Below are 24870 nucleotides of genomic sequence, written 5' to 3'. Positions count from 1 at the left end.
CCAAAAAAGGAAACAAAGAGAGTTTTCTGCTCTCGGTTTTCTTTTTCTTCTTTTATTCTATACACTAAATACTAATGGAGCCTACAGCATTACAAAAGATGAAGATGGGTGCTCTTATGGGAGGCACAGTTGGCCTCTGCGTAGGTTTTGTTTTTGGAAGTGTCAGCTTGATTAGGTACAAAACAAACATGGAATCTAAACCTTCAATGGACGCGTCTTTTATTTTTTTATTTTTTCTATTGTTGTTGATAGATTTGGCAGTGGAACTAAGGGCCCTGTAACATTACTCAGCCAGTACATGCTTGGATCAGCTGCATCATTTGGATTCTTCATGTGTAAGGGTCTTTTCTTTTTTTTTTCTCTTATTTTCTTTTTTTCCTTTTGTCTCATTTTTATTTGCTTCTTTTTCTTGCTCTAGCTATCGGTTCAGTCATTCGCTCTGAGGCTCATCCTAATGCTATTCAATGGCAATCTCAGACAAAATTACCTGTCGTTATTAATGAAAGAAACAAGTCTCTTTAATATCTTTCGTTTCATTCTTGTATATTTTATTTTACTCCCTGTGTGTTAATTGTCTTTATTTTTCTTTCCCTTATTATATTTTTCTTTCCTTTTTACACAATTAATAAATCATGTATAAAAGCACACACGAATTACAAGAAGAAAAAGCAAGAGGCACACAAGAAGAAGGAAAATACCTGCTTTCCTCGTGATTATTTAATTAGAAATACTCTATAATTTATTTTTATTTTATTTTTTGGTTTTGGGGTTTTTTTTGTTGTATTTCGGCAAGAAAAATTTAATCCTTTGTTTCTTTAACTTAATGGTGAACATCATGTCCGAGATTGCAGTAACTGGTACTCAAGAGAATCTCAAGAAGGCAATGCCCGACTTGAAAAATATATGGCACCATTCTTTTCAGCAGGGCTTTGCACCCATAAAAACAAAGGATTCACAAGAAACCATGTATTACTACGAGTTACACGGCACTGGCCCTCGTCGAGTGGTCTTTATTATGGGTATGAATTTCATAATAAAGTAATATATAAGACTAAAATAACTCTTGAAAGGTCTCAATTCGCCCTGTCAAGCATGGGATTACCAGGTAACCAGAAATAACGAATATAACAGTGGCGATATATTATATTATCCAAGCTACATGAATTAATAGCTAGGCATTGTAATATAATATATAAAATATATTCCCGGCAACAGATAGGATATTTTGGACCTAAGGAGGAATACACTGTACTTGTATTTGATTCCCGTGGTGTCGGGTGGACAGGTAAATATATATATATATATGTACTTATTATATAATAATATCCTTTTTCCTAACCTGATTCTGATTCTGGTAATGAAATTGACTGTACAAGATGGTAGTTGGGATAACTATAATACTAGTGACTGGGCCAACGACTTTCTTGGTTTACTGGATCATCTTGACTGGAAATCAGATATAGATGCGGTGGGATACAGTGCAGGCGGCCAAGTGCTTTTAAAGGCTCTCCTGCAAAATTCTACGCGATTCAAATCGGCTGCTTTGTTGTGTACAACTGCAGGTGGCACTAGACCTTGGACGGGTGCTTACACACTTATTTCTAATATGTGGACAAAGGACCCCAACGAACAAGTAGCACGTCTAATCCGCATTAATTACAAAGAGGTAGATTAATGTACAAAAATTAATAAATAAACAGATAAATAAAAGCCCTTTTGTTTAGTTTTGTTTTGTTAATATTTTGAGGTAATTAGGAGTGGCTCAATACCAGACCAACTGATGGATGTAATTTTGAAACAAATTTTGACAAAATTCGTAATGTAAGTATTTGCTTTTTTCAATAAATCAATGAAAAATCCCTTCTTGATCCTTTCTAATAAAAATAAGTCGGAATTAAACCAATTAGTTGGTCAAAGAGCGTAATAGTCGTAGTAGACCTCAATCAATTGGTGCAATGGTTAGTCAGGCTGTGGCTTCAATGCGACACTGGGTGACAGCCAAAGATCTGGAGAAGATTCGATCCACTGGGATTCCTATATTAGTGGCAACTAGTAAGATTTTTTATTTTATTTATATATATGATCACCGAGCTTAATGATCTATAACATACTCCTTGCAAACACTGATACTAAGAATACTGTTACTTTAGATGGTTGGGACAATTTCGTCCATAGCAGCCATAGCGAGTATCTCAAAGAACATCTTAAACCCAAAAACTTTGTTGTATTTGAGGACTCTGGTCATGTTATACCCACAGCCAAACATGAACAAGTCAACGAAACGTTGGAAAGCTTTTGGAAGCAATAAGTAATTAATTATTAATGATCGTAAATTATTATTTTTGAAAAGGTGATAATAGTATTCTTTTGACGTTTTATTGGAAATGTCTGTGATGTACATATTTATTTATGTACAAGGATAATAAAACTACGTGGTTTTTTTTCTTTTGCTTTTTTTTTGGAATGAAGTGGTGGTTGTAAGTTTTCTTGCTACAATCTCGTATTTCAGAGATTAATGGTATTACTCAAATTAATAAAGAAAAATAAAGAGAGATATGGAAAGGGAAGTGGAGAGATAGAGAAATAAGACGATAAATGTACTTAGAACTCAAGACCAATCTCGGGGACATAGCCAACCTTCTCGTAGTAGGCAATGACCTTGTGGGCCTTGGCGACAGCATCTTCGGGAGTGATACCGAACTTCTTGTAAAGATCCTTGATGGGAGCAGAAGCACCGAAGGTCTTCATGCCAATAGAGGTGTGGGAATAACGCTCCCAGCCAAAGGTGCCCAAAGCTTCAATGGAGATGACAGGGATTCCGGGAGCAAAGACAGACTTCTTGTACTCCTCGGACTGGTCATCAAAGAGCTCAGAGCAGGGCATGGAGATAACGCGAGCAGCAACACCCTCCTGAGCAAGAGCCTTGGCGGCATTGACAGCAATCTCGACTTCGGAACCAGTGGCAACAAAGGCAATCTTGGCGTCCTTGGGACCGCTGAGGACATAAGCACCCTTGCGAACGATCTCAACTGAAGAACCGACAAGGTTAGGCAAGTTCTGGCGAGAGAGAGCAATGACGGAAGGACGGTGCTGGTTCTCGATGGCGGCGAGGTAAGTACCAGAGACCTCGTTACCATCAGCAGGACGGAAGGTGAGCATGTTAGGGGTGGCACGAGTCAAGGCAAGAGTCTCGATAGGCTGATGGGTGGGTCCATCCTCACCAAGACCAATGGAGTCGTGGGTCATGACATAGATGACACGGTGGTGAGAAAGGGCAGAGAGACGGGCAGCTCCCCAACCGTAGGTCAAGAAGTTCAAGAAGGTTCCGCCAAAGGGAATGATACCACCGTAGGCACAGAGACCGTTCATGATGGCGAACATGGCGTGCTCACGTACACCGTAACGCATGTAGCGACCAGAGTAGTCACCAAGACCGGTAGAGGGGTGCTGGAAATCAACAGCCTTCTTCCAGCGGGTGAGGTTGGAACCAGTAAGATCAGCAGAGCCACCGATGAGTTCGGGAAGGACTTCAGACAAGGCAGTCAAGACACCCTCGGACAACTTGCGGGTAGCAACGGCGGGATCGGCAGGAGTGAAGCGAGGAAGGGCAGCTTCCCAGCCAGCAGGAAGCTCGTTAGCAAGACGACGGTTCAACTCGGCAGCCTCTTCGGGGAACTCAGCAGAGTACTTGGCATAGAGAGCGTTCCACTCGGCCTCGATGTTGGCGCCACGCTCAGCGCGGGCAGACCAGAATTTGTAGACCTGGTGATATTAAGAGTCAGACAAAACACATACATATTCGGAGATCACAAGTATATTATATAAATATATATATATATATATAAACTTGGTTTGAAACTAACCTCATCAGAGACAGCGAATTCTTCTTCGGGATTGAAGCCAAACTTCTCCTTGACCTGCTTGATATCGGCAGCTATAAAGCCACGCCAATGTAATATAATATAAGTAACCCAAGCAACTCACAATCAGGTGTATACACGCAAGAGATCATTCTTACCAGAAAGAGGGGAACCGTGGACCTTCTCCTCACCCTGGTTCAAGGAACCGTAACCTAGTAACAGGAAAAAAAAAGAATGAGCATTGTTTGTTGTTGTTTTTTTTTCAGAAGCCCAGGAATTCACGCTCAGGTACACAACAAATAAATATGCACACCCAACACACACATGCAAACACACATACACATACACATACACATACACTCATACACACAGGCATATGCAAGCATGTAAGCACGCAAGCACATGCAAACGTGCAATTCCTCAATCACAACTTACCGATGGTGGTTCTAATCTTGATCAAAGTAGGCTTGTCAGTGACAAGCTTGGCCTCCTCAACAGCCTTGCTGATAGCCTCGATGTCATTGTCACCGTCAGTGACAATGATTGTGTGCCAGCCGTAAGACTCGAAACGCTGGATCACATCCTCAGTGAAGGAAACGGCAGTATCACCATCAATGGTGATCTTGTTGTCATCATAGAGGGCGATGAGCTTACCGAGCTTCCAGTGACTAAAAAAAAAATCACAAGAACGCGTTAGTATAATTTTTTAAAAAAAAATTTTGATCTGATTAAGGAATGTAAAATTAAGCAATGAATCGCAGCATATATGTCTTACCCAGCAAGTGAAACAGCTTCAGCGGAAACACCTTCCTGAAGACAACCATCACCAACGATGGTGTATGTGTAGTTGTTGAAGATCTCGTAGCCGGGACGGTTGAATGTAGCAGCGTAGTGAGCCTCAGCAGCGGCCAAACCGACAGCGTTGGAGATACCCTGACCAAGAGGGCCAGTGGTGACCTCAATACCGGGGGTATCGTTGACTTCGGGGTGACCAGGGGTCCTATAGATCAAAGCATGGTTTGTTAGTACATGTACACGTACACATACACGTATACATATATATATGTATTGGTCAAAGGGTCTTGTTGGGTGGGTAGATTATATTATATTATACAATAGACTCCTAGTCTTCTGGGGAGGGATGATGATGGGGGTTTTTACTCCCGCCAACCACTCTTATTGACTCATTTTTTTTTTTTGATTTATCGCAAAAGAAAAAAAGCCAGTTTAATTCAGCCCAACCAAATAAACTCTCCAACCCCAACGTATATATATGTGATAATCCAGGGGAATTTTTTTTGGCAGTAATAGAGTGGATAACCAGAGGAGCATATTGAGAAATTAGAGGGGAGGTGTTTACTTACTTGCTGTTAAGCTGACGGAAGTGCTTAAGGTCTTCGATGCTGACATCGTAACCCATCAAGTGCAAGTAGACGTACTGAAGAGCACATCCGTGACCGTTGGAGAGGACAAAACGATCGCGGTTGATGAACTTGGGGTTCTTGGGGTTGGCGTTGATGTGTCTACCGAACAGAACGTGGGCCATAGGGGCGCAACCCATAGGAGCACCTTATTGTTTGTATGTAAAGAATGGTTTGATAGTTAATTATAAAGCTTTCTCTTTTTTTTTCTTTTTTCTTTGATGTCAATTATAAGAAAATTACCAGGGTGACCAGAGTTGGCACCACGGACAACATCAGCGGCAAGAGCGCGGACGGTGTTGATAGAGATCTGCTCGATAGTTTGAACCATTTTTTTAAGAAAGAAAAAGCAAGGTAAAGAAGACAATTCGGACTGTGAACCATCGCGTCCTTTTTATACAAGACCTTTTGAATCCACCGACCCATCATTTCGGAGCTGAAGATCAAGGCACTTGGAGTCACAAACTATATATTTATATTTTTTGTTGAGTGAAATAGGTTTGTCATTCATCCTAATTCGATTCTTATTGGCCAAAGCCTATCGATTATCAAAAAGGTAAGAAATCAGGGTTTATTTCCCTTGCCACCCAGTTTGCCTCCCGGTTGCCACCCCCCCCCTTTTTTTTTTTTTTATTATACTATATACTTTGGAGCTACTTATTGTACGACAATTCGAGACTCTAGAACTATCCAAAAGCTTGTATAGATTGGCGTATATACAGGTATTTGTATATATAAAAATAAAACATGAGTGAACTACATATTTATATGAATATAGATATTTAGGATTTAGGATTTCAAAGTTTTAATTCGACTTGATCTTATACGCGTGGATTTTTTTTTAAAAAATGTTAGTAGTAATCAAGGGGGTTGCCATGCACAAATCCTAAAGGGGATTTTTTCTATTGTATTGTATTGTATTGTATTGTATTGTATTGTACGATTTCTGATAGTCTAGGCAGGACACCAGAAACAGAAACACAGATTCTCCTATTGTCCGGGAAAAAAATGGTGGATATTGTGTATTGTGTATTGTGTATTATAATTATCCGAAGTAGTACATACATTTTATCGCAACTATTGAAAAATTATGGGATTTAGGTTTTTTTTTTTTATTAAAAGTATATCTATAGATTATAAGGATTTTTCAGACGATCAGAATATGAAATGTTCATCCATATTTCCGGTATTAATTATTATTACTATTGCTATTTTCTTGTGGTTTGTAATCTGGATATTCATTAACTAATCTTTGGATACCCGAAGCTGACAAATTCTTACAAATTACAATCTGATAACCAAGTTAAGATATTTATATATATATATATATTTATTTATATATAATAGGTTATTAATAAGAAACGTATAGGATTTGCCTTGCCTTACCTTGAGTTTAATATTAATAATGTGTTTGTTATACTATGGCTATACTGCGCTTATCGTATGTATCCCACTAGACCTTCTTATTTTGAAAGGACCGACAGAAAGAAAGAAATAAGAGAAACAAAAATTACACTGTGGTGATCAAATGAACAGCACAAGTTGCATGGAAGTACAATTCTTCGTCAGAGTTACAGCTATTAAAACACAAGGTCCGTGAATCTCAGCAATAGGTTTAGAATTATTTTTTATAGCCTTTCATTTTTATTAACAAGAAAAGCAAAAAGCAAAAGCAAATGTGCTACGATTATAGATGTTTGATTATTATCACAAAGACATGTCAGGCCAGGGCAAGTCAGAATATTGGCATGCTAACAAGTGGGCACATTACATATGTACATGCTTTTATATGTGTGTTCTTTGCCTTACATCTTTTTTGTTTCTGTTTTCTTTTAATTGTGGGAATAGTGTTACTCTTTTACGTTTCTATGACACTTAATTCTTTGGAAAGCATAGTGGAGCACAAACAAGCAAATTTTCTGCCCCGCCGATAACACAAATATACGTCGCCATGACCAACTTGTCGGTAAAAAAAAAATGACCGTCCCTATTAATTAATTATAATATTTATATTACTCTCTACAACTTATGAATATTATTAAATCAATTGCTTTGGTTATTGCAGCATATAATTGTGTTTTATTTTATTTTATTTTATTCTCTTTTGTATTTCAAGCCACATATTTGAAACATAATAAAAGTGCAATCTTATATATGTATTTATGTATTTAAAGTATATAACAAAGTTTCAATATTCACACGCTCGTATGATTAAAACAAAAACAAAAGATAACAAACTTACGCCCGTGTGTATTTGTTTACAAAGCTTGAATTCGAATGACTGTCTAATGCGGGAAGATTGTTCATATAATTGGAGGGAAAAAAAAGAAGAGAGAGAGAATGGGGGGTTTGAGAATAATGTTTTCATTTCTTTTCATTTCTTTTCATTTCTTTTCTTTTTTGAAAGTAATTGCAAAAAAGAATTTTAATCTCTTTTACTTGCATATAATAAATTCATTTGAAACATATTGAAATACTATTATCATTACCATTGTCAAAGAGAAAGAGAGGTTCTAGTAGTATTATGTTTTACACAAAGCAAAATAAGGATAGCTTTTGAAAGACATCCTTTAATATTGTACTGTTTATAATCAAGAGATTTGATTTCTATATATGCATATGTAAACATCTAACATTAACAATATAAACCTATATAATAATAACAATAATAATAATAATAATCAGGGTATATGTATATATATATATATATATATATATATATTAGAATTCTTATAGAATAATTAATTACCATCGTCATAGTAACAACAACAATAATAATAAAGATGCTGTTTAAGGAAGTCTTTGTTTACACTCGCACTATATCTGGTCAATTTATTTATTTTTATTAAAGGTTTTGTAGACTTGTTTGCTTGTCAGACACAAAAGCATTTATTGTTTTTCTTTGTTTTTTGTTTTATTGCATTTCAAACTGTCTATTATCTTTCTCTCTTTCTTTGGGATCATATAAAATAAAAGTATTAAATATATATTTTTTTAAAAAATAATAATCAAATCTCCATGGCAACTTTATTACCATTGCGACAAATTGGTGTGGTTGGACGAGATGGAAAAGTCGAAATCCCGCTGACTGTAGAACCAGAAGATGTTATTGGTAAAAGATAGAAGGAGAGAGACAAAATAAGTATAATAAAGTCGTCTGTTAACACACACTTTATATATATATATATATATATATATGTCAATAGGAATGCAAGGTACTCGTAATAAAAAAAAGTTTAAAACTTCTTTAGAGAGAAAAAGATTGGCAATATAATAATTGTTTTTTTTTATTAAACCATGTCATTTCTATATATACATTTCTTAGGTCGTATTCGCCTTCAAAGGAACGATCAGATGAAGTCAAGTCAATGGATGGATAAGCAGCGAAATACACTTTTAGCATATGAATACCTGTGTCATATTGGTGAAGCCAAAGAGTATGTAGCCTCAATTCTCAAATAGAGTTTTCTAATGTTTGTATTATAGATGGATTGAGGCGTGTTTAGGCGAGGAGATTGATCCTATCATCAAGCTTGAAGAATCCATGCGAGACGGTATTGTGTTGGCTAAATTGGCTGGCTGGTTTGCACCTCAAGTCGTACCACGTATTGTCACTGTAAGTCACTAAATATCATGTTGTTAAGCTGTCTAATTTCTAATTTCGAATATACAATAGGACACCAAACACAAGTTTCTCCTTTCTGAAAACATCAATGCTTTCTTCAAGGCGTTAAGAGCAGTCCGTATGCCGCAGATCTTTTGGTTTGAATTGACGGATTTGTTTGACAAGAAAAATATCCCAAAAGTTATATTTTGTATTCATGCTTTAAGGTAAATGATACAAGATAAATAATAACACTATAGATATTCTCTCAACTTATCAAACTTAAAAATCAAATTCAACGAAAAGTCATTTATTATCTCGACGTAATCTGGCACCAGGAATCAAAGATCTATTTGATGAACTGTATTTTACAAGTAAGGACACAAATTGGTATTGTTACTTTTATTATTTTAGTTGCTCAACTACTACTTTTTTTTTCTGGGTTATAATCTTTGGTAGATGAAGAACTAAATGCAGCTCAAAGAGTTTTGGACTCTTACAATGTTACCATGCCAAACTTTAAAAATGTTGGATCTTCACTTTGGAAAGAACTCAAAGAGAACGAGAACGATAACGATAACACGCATGGTGGTAGATACAGAGGCTCACGATACCCCAATAAAGACGAAACATACGAAGATGACGGAGATTACGACGGTGAAGATGGTGACGATGTTGATTATTTGGAGAAAAGCAAATACCAGTTTCGTCAAATCGATCTGCCTCAATATGTCCAGCGCAATCACAATAGCACCAGATATAGCTCAAAAACTCCAGAACTGGCTTCTGCTACAGGTGCTGTAGAGAGTGATACAGACGAAGAAGAAGAAGGAGAAGGAGAAGTTATGGAGTTCAAGACTGAACAAGCACATCAAAGTAAGAACGATGCTTAATATTATTTGAGTACTGTAAATCATATTAAGAACAATTTGCTCCTGCTTCTGCTGTTTTTTTTATCTTCTTTCTTATAGCACCAGAGAAAGTAGATTGGACCGCTCCTGAGAATATAAAAAAATTAAAGTCTTGTCAAGCGGCGGTACGAAACTGGCTTGATAAAAAGGCACTTGAACATGTACAAGAAGTACATCAATCCACATTCTTCCAATCCCGGCTCCAAAACATACAGGCTCAAGCACGGGGTGTAGTATTTCATCGTAATTTTGAAGACAAGCGAGTAACATTCGAGACTTCTGAAGAGCACGTAATCAAAGTAAATATTTACCACCAATTAAATTAACCACCAGCCTACCTACCTACCTACCTACCTACCCATTCATTCCGCTATAATTCCATATTTTTCTTGGGATTGATTGTTTGGCTAATTTTAGGCTTTTATTATGTATGTGTGTGTGTGTGTATAGCTTCAAGCTGCTTCTCGTGGATTCTTGGCCCGCAGAAAACATCAGGCCATACTATTGGCAGCCAGAAGTGAAAAACACAAACTTCTACAAACTCAACATGGCTATGCTAAGAATCAATGGTCAGACGCTGAACTCGGCCAATTGTGTAATAAACTACTCTAGTCATATCTCTAAACTTGAAATAACTGTTTTTTTTTCTAAATACACATTTCTATTCGTTTATAGCGACTGACAAGAATCCAACGGTAGAAACAGTCAAGAAGTTTATGCATCTATTAGATGACAGCAACTTGGATTTTGATTCAGAATTAGGTAAGAAAAACAACAAAAACGAACAAACCGTTGGAGCTCTTCTTTCTTTAAGGACAACAATAATCATCATCAATAAGGAGAGCTTTATAGCTTGTGTGTAAAGAGAATACTAAAAACACACATAAATCTGTAAAAAAAAATTATTTATTTATTTTGTAGCATTGGAAGACTTGAGACAACGTGTAATTCAACACATCCGAGAAAACAAATCTCTTGAATCCCATGTCACCAAACTTGATATCCAAATTTCTCTTTTGGTACGAAATGCAATTACTATTGATGAAGTGATCAAGACCACCGGTGCTTTTAATAAGCAGCAGCAACAGCAGCGTCGTTACACACAGCTTACAGCAGCCTCAAATAACCCTAACCCTTACACTCTCAAAGGAGTCGACAAAGACAGTCGACAGAAATTAGAGCTCTACCAACAGCTGGTATATTTACTCCAAACCGAGCCTAAATATCTGGCTCGATTGATGTCCATCACAAGTGGACAGGATTTGGGTGATCACACTAATGGACACAAACGTATTGAATCCACCGTCCTTGCCTTGTTTGGATATGCAACGAACATACGTGAAGAATATTTGCTGATAAAGCTTTGCAAGGTAAATTGGAATCAAGTTAAAATAAAGCTCATACACATGCATAGATACAAAAGGAAGGAAAAGACTTTCTGTAGTTGATTTATCAATTCTTAATCATTTCTCAATACTTTTCTGTTTTTATATAGTATTGTATTGCTGAAGAAATGAGATTTGTAAAGGATACCCAGGAATTCATGAGAGGAAATTATACATTTATGAAGCTTGTTGTTCAAACTAACCGGTAATGCAAGCTTTATAGAGATTTGCATCAAAACATGGCTTTCTCTTATCCTAAAATTTATTCATCTTTATCTTTAGTGGTGCCAAGGAAAGAGAGTTCTTCCGAAAGCTTCTTACTCCACTTATCACTCTTGTGGTCGGGAATGACACGCTTGATCTAGAAACAGATCCTGTCAGTATTTACAACAAAGCCATAAACGAAGAGGAATCTCGAACTGGTGTGTTATCTCAGCGAAAACCTTCGGCTACTTCTCGCGAGGTTTTGGCTTACCCGGATATCCGAGAGACATTTATTCTTCATTTAAGAAATCTTCGCGAAATCACCGAAAACTTCTTGACAGCCATCACATCAGTAATTGATGAAGTTCCGTATGGTATCCGTGTAGTGGCCCGAGAGCTACGGCTAGTACTCGAAGAGAACTTTCCTGATGAAGGGCCCGAAAGAATCGTAAAGATCTTGGGAAATTTTATTTATTATCGCTACCTTAATCCAGCCGTAGTGTAAGTATCTTAATTATTATTATTAATATTTTCTTTTAAAAAGAAAAGGCCTAAGAAAGTAATATTAACCATTTGGGGTCACACTATTACCTTTCTATATACTACTTGTGCAAAAACACATTAGTGCTCCTGAACAATACGATGTGATTGATGATACAATAAGTCCTGTACAAAGAAAGAATCTTGCAGAGGTATAGATATATATATTATTTTCTACTGTATAAAAAAAAGTAGAGACACTTATTAAATATATATATATATATATATTATTTTCCTTTGTAGATTTCTAAAATGCTTCAACAAATATCAAGTGGAAAGGTATTTGACGCGGATGATATGTTTTTAGCCCCATTGAACGATTATGTTTTTGATGCGGGAAAACGATTTTCAAACTGGTTTATGAAACGTAAGTCAATTTTGCTGCTCACCCACACCCACCTATATATATATATATATATTTACAAATACAAAGGCAAAGAAAATTCACATTAAGCTTTATTTATAGTTACGGATGTCGAAGACCCCGAATCCTACTTTGGAATGGACCCACTGGCTGATATGGCAAGAACAAACAAGCCAATGATCTATATATCCCCATATGAGCTCTATTATCTCCACTACATGATCGAAACCAACCTTGACTCCCTCGAGACCGATCAGGGCAGTGGAAACGGAATGCTGGCCGATATCGTCAAACAAGTCGGTCAATCGCCCTATAGTCCTGGAAATGAGCATCACCTGCCAGAGACCCCAATATGTCTGTCGCTTAGTAACAGAGCAGAGGATATTCCTCAGGATCCTGCGTCTAGACTCAAGCAGTTATTGGTTGACACCAAGCGTCTGGTTGTGTATGTAATAAAGTCCCAAAGTGGCCCTAATCTGCGGGCAATCTTTGAAGAACCTGTAACAGAAGAGCACGAAGAGAACTGGAACGAAGTCAAAGAACATGAGTTTGGAATTCAAGTAAAAGGAACTCCCACAAAGGACCATCTTATTAGAACCAAAAGACGGTACCTTCGTCTTAATCCAAACGATTCTCCTGTAGATCTCGGAAAGTAAGTTCTCCTCTAAAAATAATAATAATGGTATTAGTTAAAATATTATTAGTTTCTTTAACTTTCAAGCTTTGTGTCTTGTAGCATCACATTCTTCCAACTCAAGACAATTGCGCATCGGCTGGTGATGCATTTGGAAAAATGTCGTGTGATTTCAGATACAAACGATTTCCAAGATATGATTAACATGATTGCCCAAGCTATCACAGGAAAGAACTCCCAAAGAAAGCAGCGAGACCGCGAGATCGGCAAGTTGACAAACTCGCTTGAGCATCTCCAGGTCAAGAAACAATACATAGCCGACCAGCGAAAACAATACGACGACTATCTTCAAGTGTGCATGAATAGCATGGCGTCCAAACGTGGCAAGAGACACAAGTTTATGTTGCCTTTTACCAGACAATACTTCCATATCAAGAGATTAGAAAAACAAGGGCTTGTGCCCAGATACGGGTCTTACAAGTACACGGCCCGACAACTCCACGATCGCGGAATCATTGTCGAGCTTTCGGGCATTGACAAGAAGCACTATGATCGAATCCCGATTATCCTCTCGATGGACCAGGCAGGAATCATCACTATCGGAGGAAGCTACTCGGGCTGGGGTATTTCTTCTGTCCAGGTAGATATGAGATACGAATCTTTACTGCAGACCCAATTTGAAGGTGTACAAACAATGAAAGTCTTGGACGGGTTTGCCAAAGTCAATGTTAATCTTTTGATTTATCTTATCAACAAAAAGTAAGTTTGAATTCGTACAAAGTGTACATCGAATACCAACTAACTAAGCCTCTTCTATATCTATTTCTATATGTATATATGTATATGTGCTTATGTATATAGATTCTACTCTTCATGAGTTTCAGAAAATATAACCACACTAATATACTTAGTTATTTTATTATTATTATTATTATTATTCCCATGTACATATACACAATTTACTAATATTTATATAAAGCAATAAGATATACATACATTTATATACACTTATATACACTTATATATAAAGAGAGAGAATTTTATTATGATTTTTGATGGAGAGGTACAGCAACACAACTTGACTGCATCCCACCAAACCCAATATCCAATACAAACATATTCTCAAGTTCCTTGACTGGTCTGAGAACAAGCTGATCTTTTAGATCATCGTCGTACCCATGCCCCAATGCACCTTGACTGTAAGATCCACACGTCAACAAAACGCCTTCATGCGTCAATGCACCACAGTGGCGACTTGAAGAAGCAAGATATACATACATACATACATACATATATCCATATATGCATGCATACATACGTACATATATACACAAGTACATAAATGTGTGTATGTGTGTAAAATAAGAATAATGATAATAAGATAAATTATAAGGTGCCGAAAGGAGGAGAAAGTACATGTATTATTTAACTTGTGCTTTGCAACTCTTGCTTTATTTATTTATTTATTTTTTATCCACTTACTTGCCCAGAGAGAGCTTGCATATCGGTTGGCTCAAGGAAATTTGTGTGGGTGATGAGAGAGGAAGACCAGGTGTATGATGTCCAAGCAATATCACCTGGCTTCCAAAGTAATGCACTGCAAATGTGTTCTGATGGGCGACCAGGAGACTACTACTACTACTACTACTACTACTACTACTACTGTTAGGATCTTTGTTGTTATGATCAATTGGATTTGACTGAGAAAAGATATCGCAATGGGGTTTTGAATATTTCTCCAAAAGCACAGGTTCGGTGGTCGATGACAGCTGCCAGAGCTTTCCGGCTGTGGTCATGACAAGTGTAAAGTATTCCATGCCAGCCATTTGAGAGATAGACTCATTTTCATCGGTTATCAATTTATCGAATTCGATGTGGTTATATCCCAGCGGTTCTGGTGGGTGCATTTCGAGAGCGAAACTACTACTGGTAATAGTAGTAGTAGTAGTAGTAGTAGTAGTAGTAGTAGTAGTAGTAGATCCTGCCAAATGTGCCAATAATGGTCCCGCCGCCGCTGTTGCTGCTGCTGCTGCTGTCGCTGATGGCATCTCCAATCTGGGTTTTCGGACAGTGAATAGTTTTCCAGAACAGGTCAGAAGAGTAGAATAGTTCCAGTTTGCAACAACTTGCTTGACATCTTGAATCGGTATAGCCTGTGGCATGTTTCCGTGGTTCCAGTGCCAGGCTACTTTGGTTTTGTCGAGAGCGATTGAGTGTGACCGGCCCGAAGACAGTTGAACGATTTGGGTTGATGGCGGGAACTGCACATGAGTCAAGGTAGGACGCATAATCTGGAGTCTGAACATATTATCCCTGAGGATCCTCCCGACCTACATTAAGATATATACATACAGACATACATACATAGATTTGGTTTTGTTTGAGCAAAAGGTGTGTATATATAACTTTTGACTATAAACAGCTTATGGTTCCATTATAATACTTGCCTTTGTGAGGATCCGAATCTTGCCATATCCATCGAGTGCATGAAAAGATGAATGTCCACTTGTAATCACAGCTATGGCTTGGTTACTCAAAGTATTGACCTTTTGTGGAATAGCTGTATGGAATACACGACTGATAAAATAACAATTATTACATGACATTTGTTTATCATAAAGAATAAGATGATGGCTGAGAATAATGACAGTACATATACATACATACATACATGTATATATATATATATATATATATAAATAAGCTAATATAAGATGCTAACCTCTGACGCCCAATTCTGCCTTGACTATGCCCGAGTCGAAACGCCGAATTTTCACCCCAAGTATAGACAACAGAGTCTAGGAGTCGGACATAGAAATCTTTCCAACCATGGTTTCCATGATAAGAATGAACAAGATGAAAGTCGGCAATGGCGTGATCTCTCCAAACAAGGTCATCACCTGCCAAAGCATGCCAGTGCTTACATACGCTTCCAAATGTCACAAGAGAGGATACTTGTAGACGGGGTAATATTTGAGTTAGCCAAATTTCACTCGGTAGCATTTGACTCATAATAACTTTAACAAATATATGTATGTATATATGTATGTATATGTATGTATAATATGTATGTATAATATTTGAGTGATATCCAGAACTATGTATCTATATTTCTGTGTGTGTGTGTGTGTGTAAAGATGTATAAATGAGTCGATAAAGATCAATTTTTTTCTTGAATTTCTTTTTGAAAGTGAAGAAGAATATAGAGGAGGAAGAAGAAGAAGAGGAGTAGAAGAGAGAGAGAGAGGGGCTCGGGTAAATGAAGGGCTGTTAAACAACACTCTATTTCTCTATTTCTTTCTCTCTCCTTTCATTCGCTATTGTATTGGATCAGTTTTGGATCTGCTGGTGCTGTTTTTATCTATCTTGTACACTTGAATATTATAGTTATTATTATTATTATTATTATTATTATGATTAAAAAATAGTTCAGTGGCGTGTTTCTTTCGTCATACAGAGGACAGAACGAAAAATAATAAAAAAAAAAAAGTAAAATTCAAAATATATTAATAAAAAAAAAGAAAGAAAGGAAAAGGAGAAAGAAATAAAGAAAGAGAGAGGGTTGCTATTAAAGAAGTTGAAAGAAAAATAAAAATAAAAAGTTAAAGAAGTTGGAAGATGACCTCCCCTCTCTCTTTCTCTTTCTCCCTTTCTATCTCCTTTCCTTATGAGGATAACAAAAGAAGAGAAAGAAAGGAATACAGTGTAAAGATAAAAGAAGAAAATAAAAAAGAGGATGATACGACAGATTTAAAGGAATGCACAGAGGAGTAGGATCAGGGCAACCAATGCAAATAGCTCTGGCTGTTTTCTTGAAGAAGAATTGGCGTGAATGGCAAAGATACTCGATGGTCCGGCCTTATTGGCATTGCCTGCTGCTGTTGAAGATGGAAGGGTGGGTGGGGCATAAGGACGGACTACAATGGGTACAGAAGTATTTGTACGAGAAACAGAGTCTACAAAAATAACCTTTTTTGTATACAGAAAATGAACATGAAAAAAAGGGGGTGTTGTATATAGAAATAATAGGTTGGATTAGAATACATATAAGTGGTTCTATTGAGCAGCAAGAGCAACAACAATAGTAGCAGTAATCTTACTTGATAGCTACCAGCACGAGTAGTGTTGGGTATTGCATACTAGAGGCGAATGGCAATTTGTTAGTAAATCTTGTGAACACAACAGTTAAAATATAATAGGGGCTGAAGGAGAGATGTAAAGAAAGAAACAAAACCTACGGATAACTCGTGCTCATAGTAGACCATGGTGTTCTGAGTACGTCTAAAGCTAAATCCTTGGGAGATGTCTGCATTGGATGTAATGACTGTGTCTGTGAAGTTCATGCTTGGGTCGATGGTGGTAAAATAGATGGACAGCGAGAGAACTACAGATGATGTTGAATACTAGAATATCAAGCCTTTTTATTCTCTCTCTTTTATATATGAATTCCTTTTACTTACGGTTTGGTAGTTTTATATCGTCCACAAGTGTATAGCGAACAGGTAGGACTTGGCCAGCTACATAAGGTGCATTGGGTTCAGGTGCGGTTACATTGTAGGTATGGGACGGCGAGATGACCTGGGAGGAGACAACACCTATGGCCATGAGTAAGACAATAGCCCGCATTGACAAGTTCATGATGAGAAAAGAGAAAGAGATGGTTGGAGGGGGAGAAAGGGGCAAACCAGAGCAGATTCTTTTATACCACTTTTTTTTTTCTCTTTTATATGATGATCCGTTCTGTTCCCGTCCGCATACGCAATCAACAGAGAAGTGAAGAACCCCTCTCTCTCTCTCTCTTTCTCTCTCACTGTCTATCTGGCTTTATTGATCTTATTCTTTCATATCCACTCAAACAGCTACAATGCTTTGGTAATTCGGCCTCCCCTTCTTAGGCCCATGCAAGGGACTCGTACCACCTAAATCACATACACACACAAAATATATATTTTATATACTAATATATATATATATACATATACATATATGTATATACATACAAACACACAAAATAAATAATACAAATATATATATATATATATATATATACATATATTTTATTCACATCTCTTTAACACCAAACATTCAAATCCCGAAATAGTCCTCATTTCTCACACCGTAATCCTGCTCTTCCTCTTCTTCCTGCCCTTCTTCCTCTTCCTCTTGCTCTTCTTTCTCTTAATATTTTTCTCTACAATGTCACAACAGCCACTCAAACTACGAAACCCTACACAGTACCACCTGATGGCCTCTCAACAATCACAAGATCCCAGCATGCATCCACTGGCTACCGCAGCTCATCCCGCCTATTCTCTTGGCGTCCGTCAGAATCGAGATTCACCCAGTTCAGACCATCTCGACTTTCCCGAAACGTTCTCACAAAACTTTATGTCACCAATGTCTACCTCTCCACTACATGATTTTGATGATCTAGACTATCAGTCTGGTCTACAGTCTTATCAAAAACAACATACAACTGGACCTAAAGCTATGGTAAATAAAAAAGAAAAAAAGAAAAACTATACCCAAGATATATATATATATTTCTATATTTATACAAAGGAATCCTTTTACTGTTGATGTTGATATTACTATTGCTATTGCTATTACTATTGCTATTACTATTACTGTTACTGTTATTATTTTATGCATTTCTTATTTTGAGAGGAGCGTTTTTTTCATTTTTTCATTTTTTTTTTTTACTCTTGCCATTTTGGTTCAAAAAAATCATAATAATACTATGTGTGCGTGTGTGCGTGTGTGCGTCAGTGCCCTTTTATGTATATATAAAAACAGAAAGAAATAATATTCACAATTGTTTCAATATTTACATATGTTTTATATTTATTTATTTATTTTTCTTAAAGAATATGCCTATCAGTGGCCAATCTCATCAACGTCCTGGGCAAGATAATGGTGGTCTAACAATGACTCAACCTATTCAGATGAAACAGAATAACCAGGACTTTAATTATTCAATGTTTAACCCAAATCATGCCGATTATCAAACAGGAGGGTTTCCCATGTCTGCACCAGCTACAATGGGATATGAATTTGGTGGCTATCCTGGCTCACCCTCCTCATTTGGCGCAGTTCAACCCAATCTTGGACTTCATGCACCTTTGGAAACCACTACCTCGACTGGCAGCATCTCAGCCAATCACAATGGGCCAAGAAGTTATGAAGAAGATTATGCAGTACAGATGAAGTAAGAATTCTAAATAATAATAAGAAAAAAAAACTAGAGGGCATTCAATATACACAAACACAAACACAAATCTATGTAAAAGATGTATTCATTATCATTCCTTTACTTCTTCTTTTTATAAAACAATAATAATAATAGTATGCAGATTATGATGGAGAAACGTCGTCGTAGAAGAGAATCTCACAATGCAGGTAAGAAGACAATAACAATAATGTAGAAATACAAGAGTCTGATTGTAAATAATAGTAATAGTGATAGTAATAATAGACTGACAAAAAATCATTATAGTCGAAAGACGACGACGGGACAATATCAACGATAGAATCCAAGAGCTAGGCTACATGCTACCCGATAGTGTGGAAAATAATGGTCCAAACAAGCCAAATAAAGGTGCGATTCTTCGTAAATCAGTCGACCATATACGACAGCTCCAGCAAGACGTTTCAACTTATAGCCAGCGTGTAAAGGAACTCGAACGTACTCTGCAACACTACCGACAACAACAACCATAAAAAAAATAGTCTCTTTTTATCCTTTTATGGAAAGTATGATGTATGTATTCTTATTTATCCCAACTACAACAAACGACCCAACCCAACTTTCCCATTCAACAACACACATCTTCCAAATTTTATATTCTTTTTTTTTTATTACTTCTTTTATGTATAGCCATTTTTTCCCTTTACCTCTTTTATTTTCTTAAAGTAGTCTTATCCCCCCCCCTCCACCCCCCACCCTTCCATCTTACATAGATATATCCTCTGTCTTTTATATATAGCATATATATATATACGCCCACACACCCACACACACACAATTATAAATACAAGTATAAATTATCACTATATATATGTATGTATATAAAGTATATAGGATGATAATGACAATGATGATGACGATGCTTATAATGATGTGAATAATGAACAGATGTTGTTATTTAGTCGTATTAATTACAAAAAAGAAAGATTGATAATATCTTCTTTTTTTTCTTCCTTTTCTTCCTTTCCTTGGTCCAAAAGAGAAGTTCTCTAACACCATGGGTTATCCGCTTCAATAGCCCAACCTTGTCTTTTAACCAAATCATCTCCTTCTTCTTCTTCTTCATCATCATCATCATCGTCAGCTTCTTTATCTTCCTTTTTTGTGGGGCTAGCGATGCCTGCAAAGCCAATATCCCGTTGTTCCACTGCCACCTGCTCTACTAATTCTTTTGTTGTGTCTTCTGTTGGTGCGCGTACCCTATTACGCTCTCCGCCATTCCAACTAGCAATCAAATCTGCAAATGCAGCTCGTTTAGTTGGCTCGATTTGTGTAGCCGCAATGGATGGATGACGTGTAGGTCTATGTTGAGGGAGGAGATGATGGTTTTGGGTTGACCGCAGTGGGGAGCTTGTAGATACTGAAGGTCCATCCATAATAACCGAAAGTGATGATCCTGCTGCACTAGGCATAAACCATGGGTTTTCTGCATGTTCTACCATACTCAAAGTAGATGCAGGTGTACTTGATGAAGGCACAAGCAAGTGGCGGGTATCAATCGAAATAGAGAATTCGGGCGAGGATGAGTAGTCAAAGGCTGGAATCGGCTTTGACTTAATAAAAGTATCCTCTGCAAAAGCTAACGTTGCCTCATCCTCTATCACTGTTTTATTTTTCTCTTCTTCTTCTTCCTCCTCTTCTTCCCTCTGGCGTTGACGTTGACGTTGCTGTTGTAGTTGCTGCTGCAACTGAAGTTGGCGTTGATACTGTTGATGTTGAGGCTGAGGTTGAGGTTGAGGTTGAGGTGCCAAAGGATTTGGTACAGCCTCTACAGTTTGAGTGGATTGCTTTGTTTCCGAGGAAGATTGTACTGGAGGATCTGCTTTAGTAGTACTGGTAGATCTTATCCGCATAAGTCGACTAGCAGAAGCAAATAGTGAGCTAGATGTCCGTGGGGGTGGTTCGACAGGAGCTGGAGCCGGACTTAATACTGGTTCTGGGGTTGGTTCTGGAGTGGGTATTTGCTGTACTTGGACCGGTACTTGTAGCGGTGCTTGTACAGAAAAAGGTCGTTGATGGACCTGAGTTGGTACATGAACCGGTGCTTGCATTGAAGCCGGTCTTTGTTGGACATACGCTGGCTTTTGTTGAGTTTCTAGTTGACCATAATTATTCTGTACAGGCTGCACAGACTGTACTGGTCTTATTGGCTGGTTATAGGCAGGTTGTGCAGGTTGCGTCGGTTGTACTGGTTGTACTTTTTGGATTGTTTGGGTTGGTCTTGGTGCTTGTGCAGGTGTAGAATTCGTAACAAAAGGAGTAGATGGCTTTGCATTATCTGTGGCTCGCTCTTCACGACGATACGAAGAAGCGGAGGATACTGACGACGCAGTTGAGCCCGTTCGGTTTCTAGGAGTTACAGCCCCTCCAAACAAACCATCATCCTCATCATCTGCTATTCTTGATCCACGTAATGATGAAGACGAAGACAGTACACCACCGCGTTTACCCGAGAATAGCCCTCCTCCACCTCCACCACTTCCTCCGAGTTTAGATACATCTACATCCCCAAAAATACTACTGGTCTCATTTGATCCATTCGAAGACTTTTTTGTATGGGTAAACTTTCGGATAGGTTGGTGAGGAGAAGATGGACGACTACTGTGAGGTTGAAGCGGGTCCAACACTGGTGTTGATGCACTTTGACTGGGATGCGGTGAATGAGATGGGGTATTTACTGTTGCTCGTGGCTTAAACAGGGCCTCGTCAGCTTCTACCATGGATGCACCGAGGGGATCTAATGTGTTGTGATGAATAAGATGGGATGGTTGGGATCGCTTATAGGAAGAAGAGAATTGAAGGCTTACCATCCCCAAACAAAATACCATGTTTTGCTCTTTGTCTCGACTTGAATGACATGGTATAATAATGTTATAAAGTAATTTTTTTTTAAAAAAAAAAAAAAGAAAAAAGGTTCTAGAAGAAAACTAAATGTATACGTAATATATATAAATTAAACTAAGGGAAAAAAAGAAGAAGGAAATTATTTAGAGAGAAAGAGAGATAAAGGATAAGGAAGACGGTCTCCAAACATCTTGCTCTGCTGTTTAGGCACTGCGCTATCCGCACCGCCATTCATTGGATGTCCGTCATGCGTGTCTTCTGTGGGCGTTCTTTTGATTTACCTTGATAATAAATAAATTAAATAAATATCCTCTTTATTATCAAGATATTTTGGTTTAAATGATGAGTATTAACGGGAAGTGTCCTTTAAGGGTAATAATGATATGGCAATAGGTTGTTCCTTTGATTAGACAGGTCTTGATTGATAGTTTGGGTAATTATGCTGAGCTCAGTTCATTATATCCTTTATTTTTTTTAAGCAAAAAGAAAAGCTTCTTTATCTTTAAAGTTCGCCCACAGATTACATTGCATTTTGAAAATAGCCGCGCAAAGAAAATAAGAGCCAAAAAAAAAAAAAAAAAAAAAAGATCTGGGTTCCACACAAGCATAAATACAACAAATACGCTATATGTGACATTTGGATCAGGGCATTAGAATACAAAATTCATCAGTACCACCTTAACTAATCTCTGTAGACAAAGTCAGTCAGATAAAGGAATAAAAGAATGAGATACTGTGTTGGTAAAGAGAGGTCTTAAACAAAGCATTTTCATATTACCTCGGGCTCCACGTGCTTATGATACATTGTCTACCCCAGAACTCTTTATATGTAGGTCATATGCTGCCAAGACAATGTAAAAGCTATTGTGTTTCTCCTTGCACGAAGAGAGTCTCCGTATATGGTTATTGAGCCAGGAAATGTTCGTCTTGTTTAGATAATAGCTGTGTGCATTGACCCTCTTTCATTTCGTATAAAGATCAACTCAAGTATCAGTAATTATGATTATTAATAGTATCAATACTCAAGACCTTAAAGACTTATATATCTAATTATATATATCTTGATGTTTACTGGCATAGTTTTTCTTGGTCATTGGAATAAACCCCCTCTTTTTGTCTTTTCTTCTAAATCTTAAAATTTTCTGCTGAGCTTTGATTTTATTCTAATTTAATACAACAATCAAATTTCTCATACGGTATTTTCGGCAATAATTCATAGTTTGCAAATAATTATGGAGGGAAAACACAGTACGATGATAGAAGGCCAAGTATCCAGTGTCAACTTTCCTTAAATGGGATTATATAAAGCACTAGATTTTATTGTTATTATAAATATTAGCCATAGTATTCTTAAATGGCAGTTCTCCTTTTAAATCACACTTTGTTCCAATGCGTATGTACTGGAATCAGAATCGGTTTACAGAAACAAATCAATAATCGAACATCTGTCTCAAGTTTACTACTTGAAATGTCTGCTTTATTAGAAACTCTAAATCTCTATTGTCAGTATTAAAGAATCGTGATAATTTCAATAATATTTACAAATATATATATATATATATATATTGATCAAAATATGCATCCATATGTTAGAAAAAGTCATATGGACAGCTGCATAGCTGCATAGCTGCATAGCTACATAGCTGCACTACTGATAATCCGCATGCAATGATATTTAAATCTAGCTTTGCCACCTGTCCAATATGTGATGTCTCCAAGTACAAACATAAATAATGATTACTATATCCATTTCTTTACTCCACATATTACCATTAGTGTCCGGTACATGATCACCTGCTAATGACCTGTAATGACTATATAGATATATAGAAAGAGTGGAGTCAGAAACCATGCATAGGTAGACACAAGCGAATATTTCTTCTCTTTCTTGCCTTTTCTTCTTACAACAGTATATATATTTTTTGATAATGACAATCATCTGCTCATTCAGCGAATCTAATCGTTAATCTTAGCATTATTAGGTTGTTTCTAATATATTTCTGTTTCAACCTACCCAATATACATATAAAATGAAAATCAATTTATTGTAAAAAGGGCGAAAGATAAGATGTGTCTTTTGTTTTTATATTTTTACCGGTAATTTTGATGTGTGTATGAGAGAGAACTAAAAACTGACCTTGATACTAGTAATAATAAATAATAAATAATAAATAAGGAGGGGGCTGAGTGAGGGATTAGAAGCAAATTGTAATGGTCTTTTGTTTTGGTTATTTTAATTTTATTATAGCTTTACTGATCCCAAGATTAAAGGCTAGAAAGGTGCTCTTTCCGGAAATTGTTTGTGCAAAAATAGCAGAGAAAATTGGTACGCTTTTTTTTTTATCCATTCTTCTGCTAAATTGATCTTTTTTTTGGTACATTTGATGCATTCGGTCCATTTCGTTTTTGCACCAATGATTTCTGGAAAGGCTGTCTATTCTCCCTCTGTATGTGCTTGTATTAAAGTTGCAATGAATTTTAAAGGCAAGGAGTCCAATTATATTTATATATACAAAAGTTTATCTTTTTTACAAAAACGTCTTGTCCTTAAAAATTGAACCTCGTCGTAACCCAATGTTGGTTAATTATTATTATTTTATTTTTTGAGAAAAAGGCACAACTATGCGTCTTTGTCAGTTATAAAACACCAATTCTATTAAACCTAACAATCGTAGCTTACTCAGTGAATAGGATGTACTTAATACCAATGCAAAAGAAGAAGAGGTATTGGTTTGTAAACAATTCTTGTGAGGATTGGATTTACGATTTAACAAAAAAATATTAAAAATAATGTTTGAGATTTTCAGCTCTTAAAAAAGCCAAAAACGGCCAAAACGGCCGTGCACACCTCTTGCA

At 36.9% G+C, this 24870-nt stretch overlaps 10 protein-coding genes across 10 annotated transcripts; 5 read left to right on the top strand and 5 right to left on the bottom strand.

The window, feature by feature from the left end:
* Window positions 1–74: 74 nt before the first annotated feature.
* PHYBLDRAFT_148795 (hypothetical protein) lies at window positions 75–522 on the top strand (the record flags this gene model as incomplete). Its single annotated transcript, XM_018432160.1, has 3 exons — window positions 75–175; window positions 253–335; window positions 419–522. 3 exons carry the CDS (start codon window positions 75–77, stop codon window positions 520–522), a joined length of 288 nt encoding a protein of 95 aa, XP_018288288.1.
* A 313-nt stretch (window positions 523–835) lies between these two features.
* PHYBLDRAFT_148794 (hypothetical protein) lies at window positions 836–2308 on the top strand (the record flags this gene model as incomplete). The annotated part of the gene is made up of 7 exons (XM_018432159.1): window positions 836–1019; window positions 1071–1105; window positions 1216–1285; window positions 1377–1666; window positions 1756–1821; window positions 1908–2052; window positions 2151–2308. The coding sequence occupies 7 exons, from the start codon at window positions 836–838 to the stop codon at window positions 2306–2308; spliced, it is 948 nt and encodes a 315-aa protein (XP_018288287.1).
* Window positions 2309–2344: 36 nt separating this feature from the next.
* Window positions 2345–5631, bottom strand: PHYBLDRAFT_28419 (hypothetical protein). The gene is made up of 7 exons (XM_018439928.1): window positions 5525–5631; window positions 5225–5429; window positions 4636–4860; window positions 4296–4528; window positions 4019–4072; window positions 3864–3934; window positions 2345–3762 (listed from the first exon to the last, which is right to left on the bottom strand). The coding sequence occupies exons 1-7, from the start codon at window positions 5610–5612 to the stop codon at window positions 2602–2604; spliced, it is 2037 nt and encodes a 678-aa protein (XP_018288286.1). The 5' UTR covers window positions 5613–5631; the 3' UTR covers window positions 2345–2601.
* A 658-nt stretch (window positions 5632–6289) lies between these two features.
* Window positions 6290–8022, top strand: PHYBLDRAFT_60146 (hypothetical protein; the record flags this gene model as incomplete). The annotated part of the gene is made up of 8 exons (XM_018440604.1): window positions 6290–6338; window positions 6415–6467; window positions 6629–6722; window positions 6818–6873; window positions 6937–7056; window positions 7173–7247; window positions 7456–7486; window positions 8006–8022. The coding sequence occupies 8 exons, from the start codon at window positions 6290–6292 to the stop codon at window positions 8020–8022; spliced, it is 495 nt and encodes a 164-aa protein (XP_018288285.1).
* A 277-nt stretch (window positions 8023–8299) lies between these two features.
* Window positions 8300–13800, top strand: PHYBLDRAFT_171627 (hypothetical protein; the record flags this gene model as incomplete). The annotated part of the gene is made up of 19 exons (XM_018436636.1): window positions 8300–8393; window positions 8488–8496; window positions 8607–8718; window positions 8768–8897; window positions 8958–9112; window positions 9192–9259; window positions 9345–9761; window positions 9857–10095; window positions 10247–10391; window positions 10472–10558; window positions 10718–11166; window positions 11292–11386; window positions 11464–11886; window positions 11930–11944; window positions 12011–12077; window positions 12169–12292; window positions 12392–12941; window positions 13026–13682; window positions 13785–13800. 19 exons carry the CDS (start codon window positions 8300–8302, stop codon window positions 13798–13800), a joined length of 3852 nt encoding a protein of 1283 aa, XP_018288284.1.
* A 127-nt stretch (window positions 13801–13927) lies between these two features.
* Window positions 13928–14662, bottom strand: PHYBLDRAFT_159627 (hypothetical protein). The gene has a single exon (XM_018434023.1). The coding sequence runs from the start codon at window positions 14201–14203 to the stop codon at window positions 13967–13969; it is 237 nt and encodes a 78-aa protein (XP_018288283.1). The 5' UTR covers window positions 14204–14662; the 3' UTR covers window positions 13928–13966.
* Window positions 14663–15241: 579 nt separating this feature from the next.
* On the bottom strand, window positions 15242–16123 carry PHYBLDRAFT_159626 (hypothetical protein). Its single transcript, XM_018434022.1, has 2 exons — window positions 15646–16123; window positions 15242–15500 (listed from the first exon to the last, which is right to left on the bottom strand). The coding sequence occupies exons 1-2, from the start codon at window positions 15933–15935 to the stop codon at window positions 15347–15349; spliced, it is 444 nt and encodes a 147-aa protein (XP_018288282.1). The 5' UTR covers window positions 15936–16123; the 3' UTR covers window positions 15242–15346.
* Window positions 16124–16673: 550 nt separating this feature from the next.
* Window positions 16674–17561, bottom strand: PHYBLDRAFT_148789 (hypothetical protein; the record flags this gene model as incomplete). The annotated part of the gene is made up of 4 exons (XM_018432158.1): window positions 16674–16892; window positions 17024–17062; window positions 17162–17307; window positions 17384–17561. The coding sequence occupies 4 exons, from the start codon at window positions 17559–17561 to the stop codon at window positions 16674–16676; spliced, it is 582 nt and encodes a 193-aa protein (XP_018288281.1).
* Window positions 17562–18119: 558 nt separating this feature from the next.
* Window positions 18120–19643, top strand: PHYBLDRAFT_171623 (helix-loop-helix DNA-binding domain-containing transcription factor; the record flags this gene model as incomplete). The annotated part of the gene is made up of 4 exons (XM_018436635.1): window positions 18120–18416; window positions 18791–19131; window positions 19270–19322; window positions 19420–19643. The coding sequence occupies 4 exons, from the start codon at window positions 18120–18122 to the stop codon at window positions 19641–19643; spliced, it is 915 nt and encodes a 304-aa protein (XP_018288280.1).
* Window positions 19644–20019: 376 nt separating this feature from the next.
* PHYBLDRAFT_188057 (hypothetical protein) lies at window positions 20020–22155 on the bottom strand. The gene is made up of 2 exons (XM_018439448.1): window positions 21978–22155; window positions 20020–21907 (listed from the first exon to the last, which is right to left on the bottom strand). The coding sequence occupies exons 1-2, from the start codon at window positions 22027–22029 to the stop codon at window positions 20160–20162; spliced, it is 1800 nt and encodes a 599-aa protein (XP_018288279.1). The 5' UTR covers window positions 22030–22155; the 3' UTR covers window positions 20020–20159.
* Window positions 22156–24870: the final 2715 nt, after the last annotated feature.

Source organism: Phycomyces blakesleeanus (assembly GCF_001638985.1).
Source record: "Phycomyces blakesleeanus NRRL 1555(-) unplaced genomic scaffold PHYBLscaffold_19, whole genome shotgun sequence".
Lineage (NCBI taxonomy): Eukaryota > Fungi > Mucoromycota > Mucoromycetes > Mucorales > Phycomycetaceae > Phycomyces > Phycomyces blakesleeanus.
Note: the sequence above shows the minus strand (reverse complement) of the source record. Positions and strands in the feature narration are given on the sequence as shown.

What these genes read in the sequence shown, in the direction of transcription:
- PHYBLDRAFT_28419 (XM_018439928.1), bottom strand. Translation starts at nt 5,612, where the DNA reads ATGGTTCAAACTATCGAGCAGATCTCTATCAACACCGTCCGCGCTCTT. An exon ending in CAAGATTAGAACCACCATCG is followed by an intron (nt 4,073 to 4,295) that starts GTAAGTTGTGAT and finishes TCCTGTTACTAG; the next exon opens with GTTACGGTTCCTTGAACCAG. An exon ending in CCACGGTTCCCCTCTTTCTG is followed by an intron (nt 3,935 to 4,018) that starts GTAAGAATGATC and finishes GTGGCTTTATAG; the next exon opens with CTGCCGATATCAAGCAGGTC.
- PHYBLDRAFT_159627 (XM_018434023.1), bottom strand. Translation starts at nt 14,203, where the DNA reads ATGTATGTATATCTTGCTTCTTCAAGTCGCCACTGTGGTGCATTGACG.
- PHYBLDRAFT_159626 (XM_018434022.1), bottom strand. Translation starts at nt 15,935, where the DNA reads ATGAGTCAAATGCTACCGAGTGAAATTTGGCTAACTCAAATATTACCC. An exon ending in GGCAGAATTGGGCGTCAGAG is followed by an intron (nt 15,501 to 15,645) that starts GTTAGCATCTTA and finishes TTATTTTATCAG; the next exon opens with TCGTGTATTCCATACAGCTA.
- PHYBLDRAFT_188057 (XM_018439448.1), bottom strand. Translation starts at nt 22,029, where the DNA reads ATGTCATTCAAGTCGAGACAAAGAGCAAAACATGGTATTTTGTTTGGG. An exon ending in TGGTATTTTGTTTGGGGATG is followed by an intron (nt 21,908 to 21,977) that starts GTAAGCCTTCAA and finishes ACAACACATTAG; the next exon opens with ATCCCCTCGGTGCATCCATG.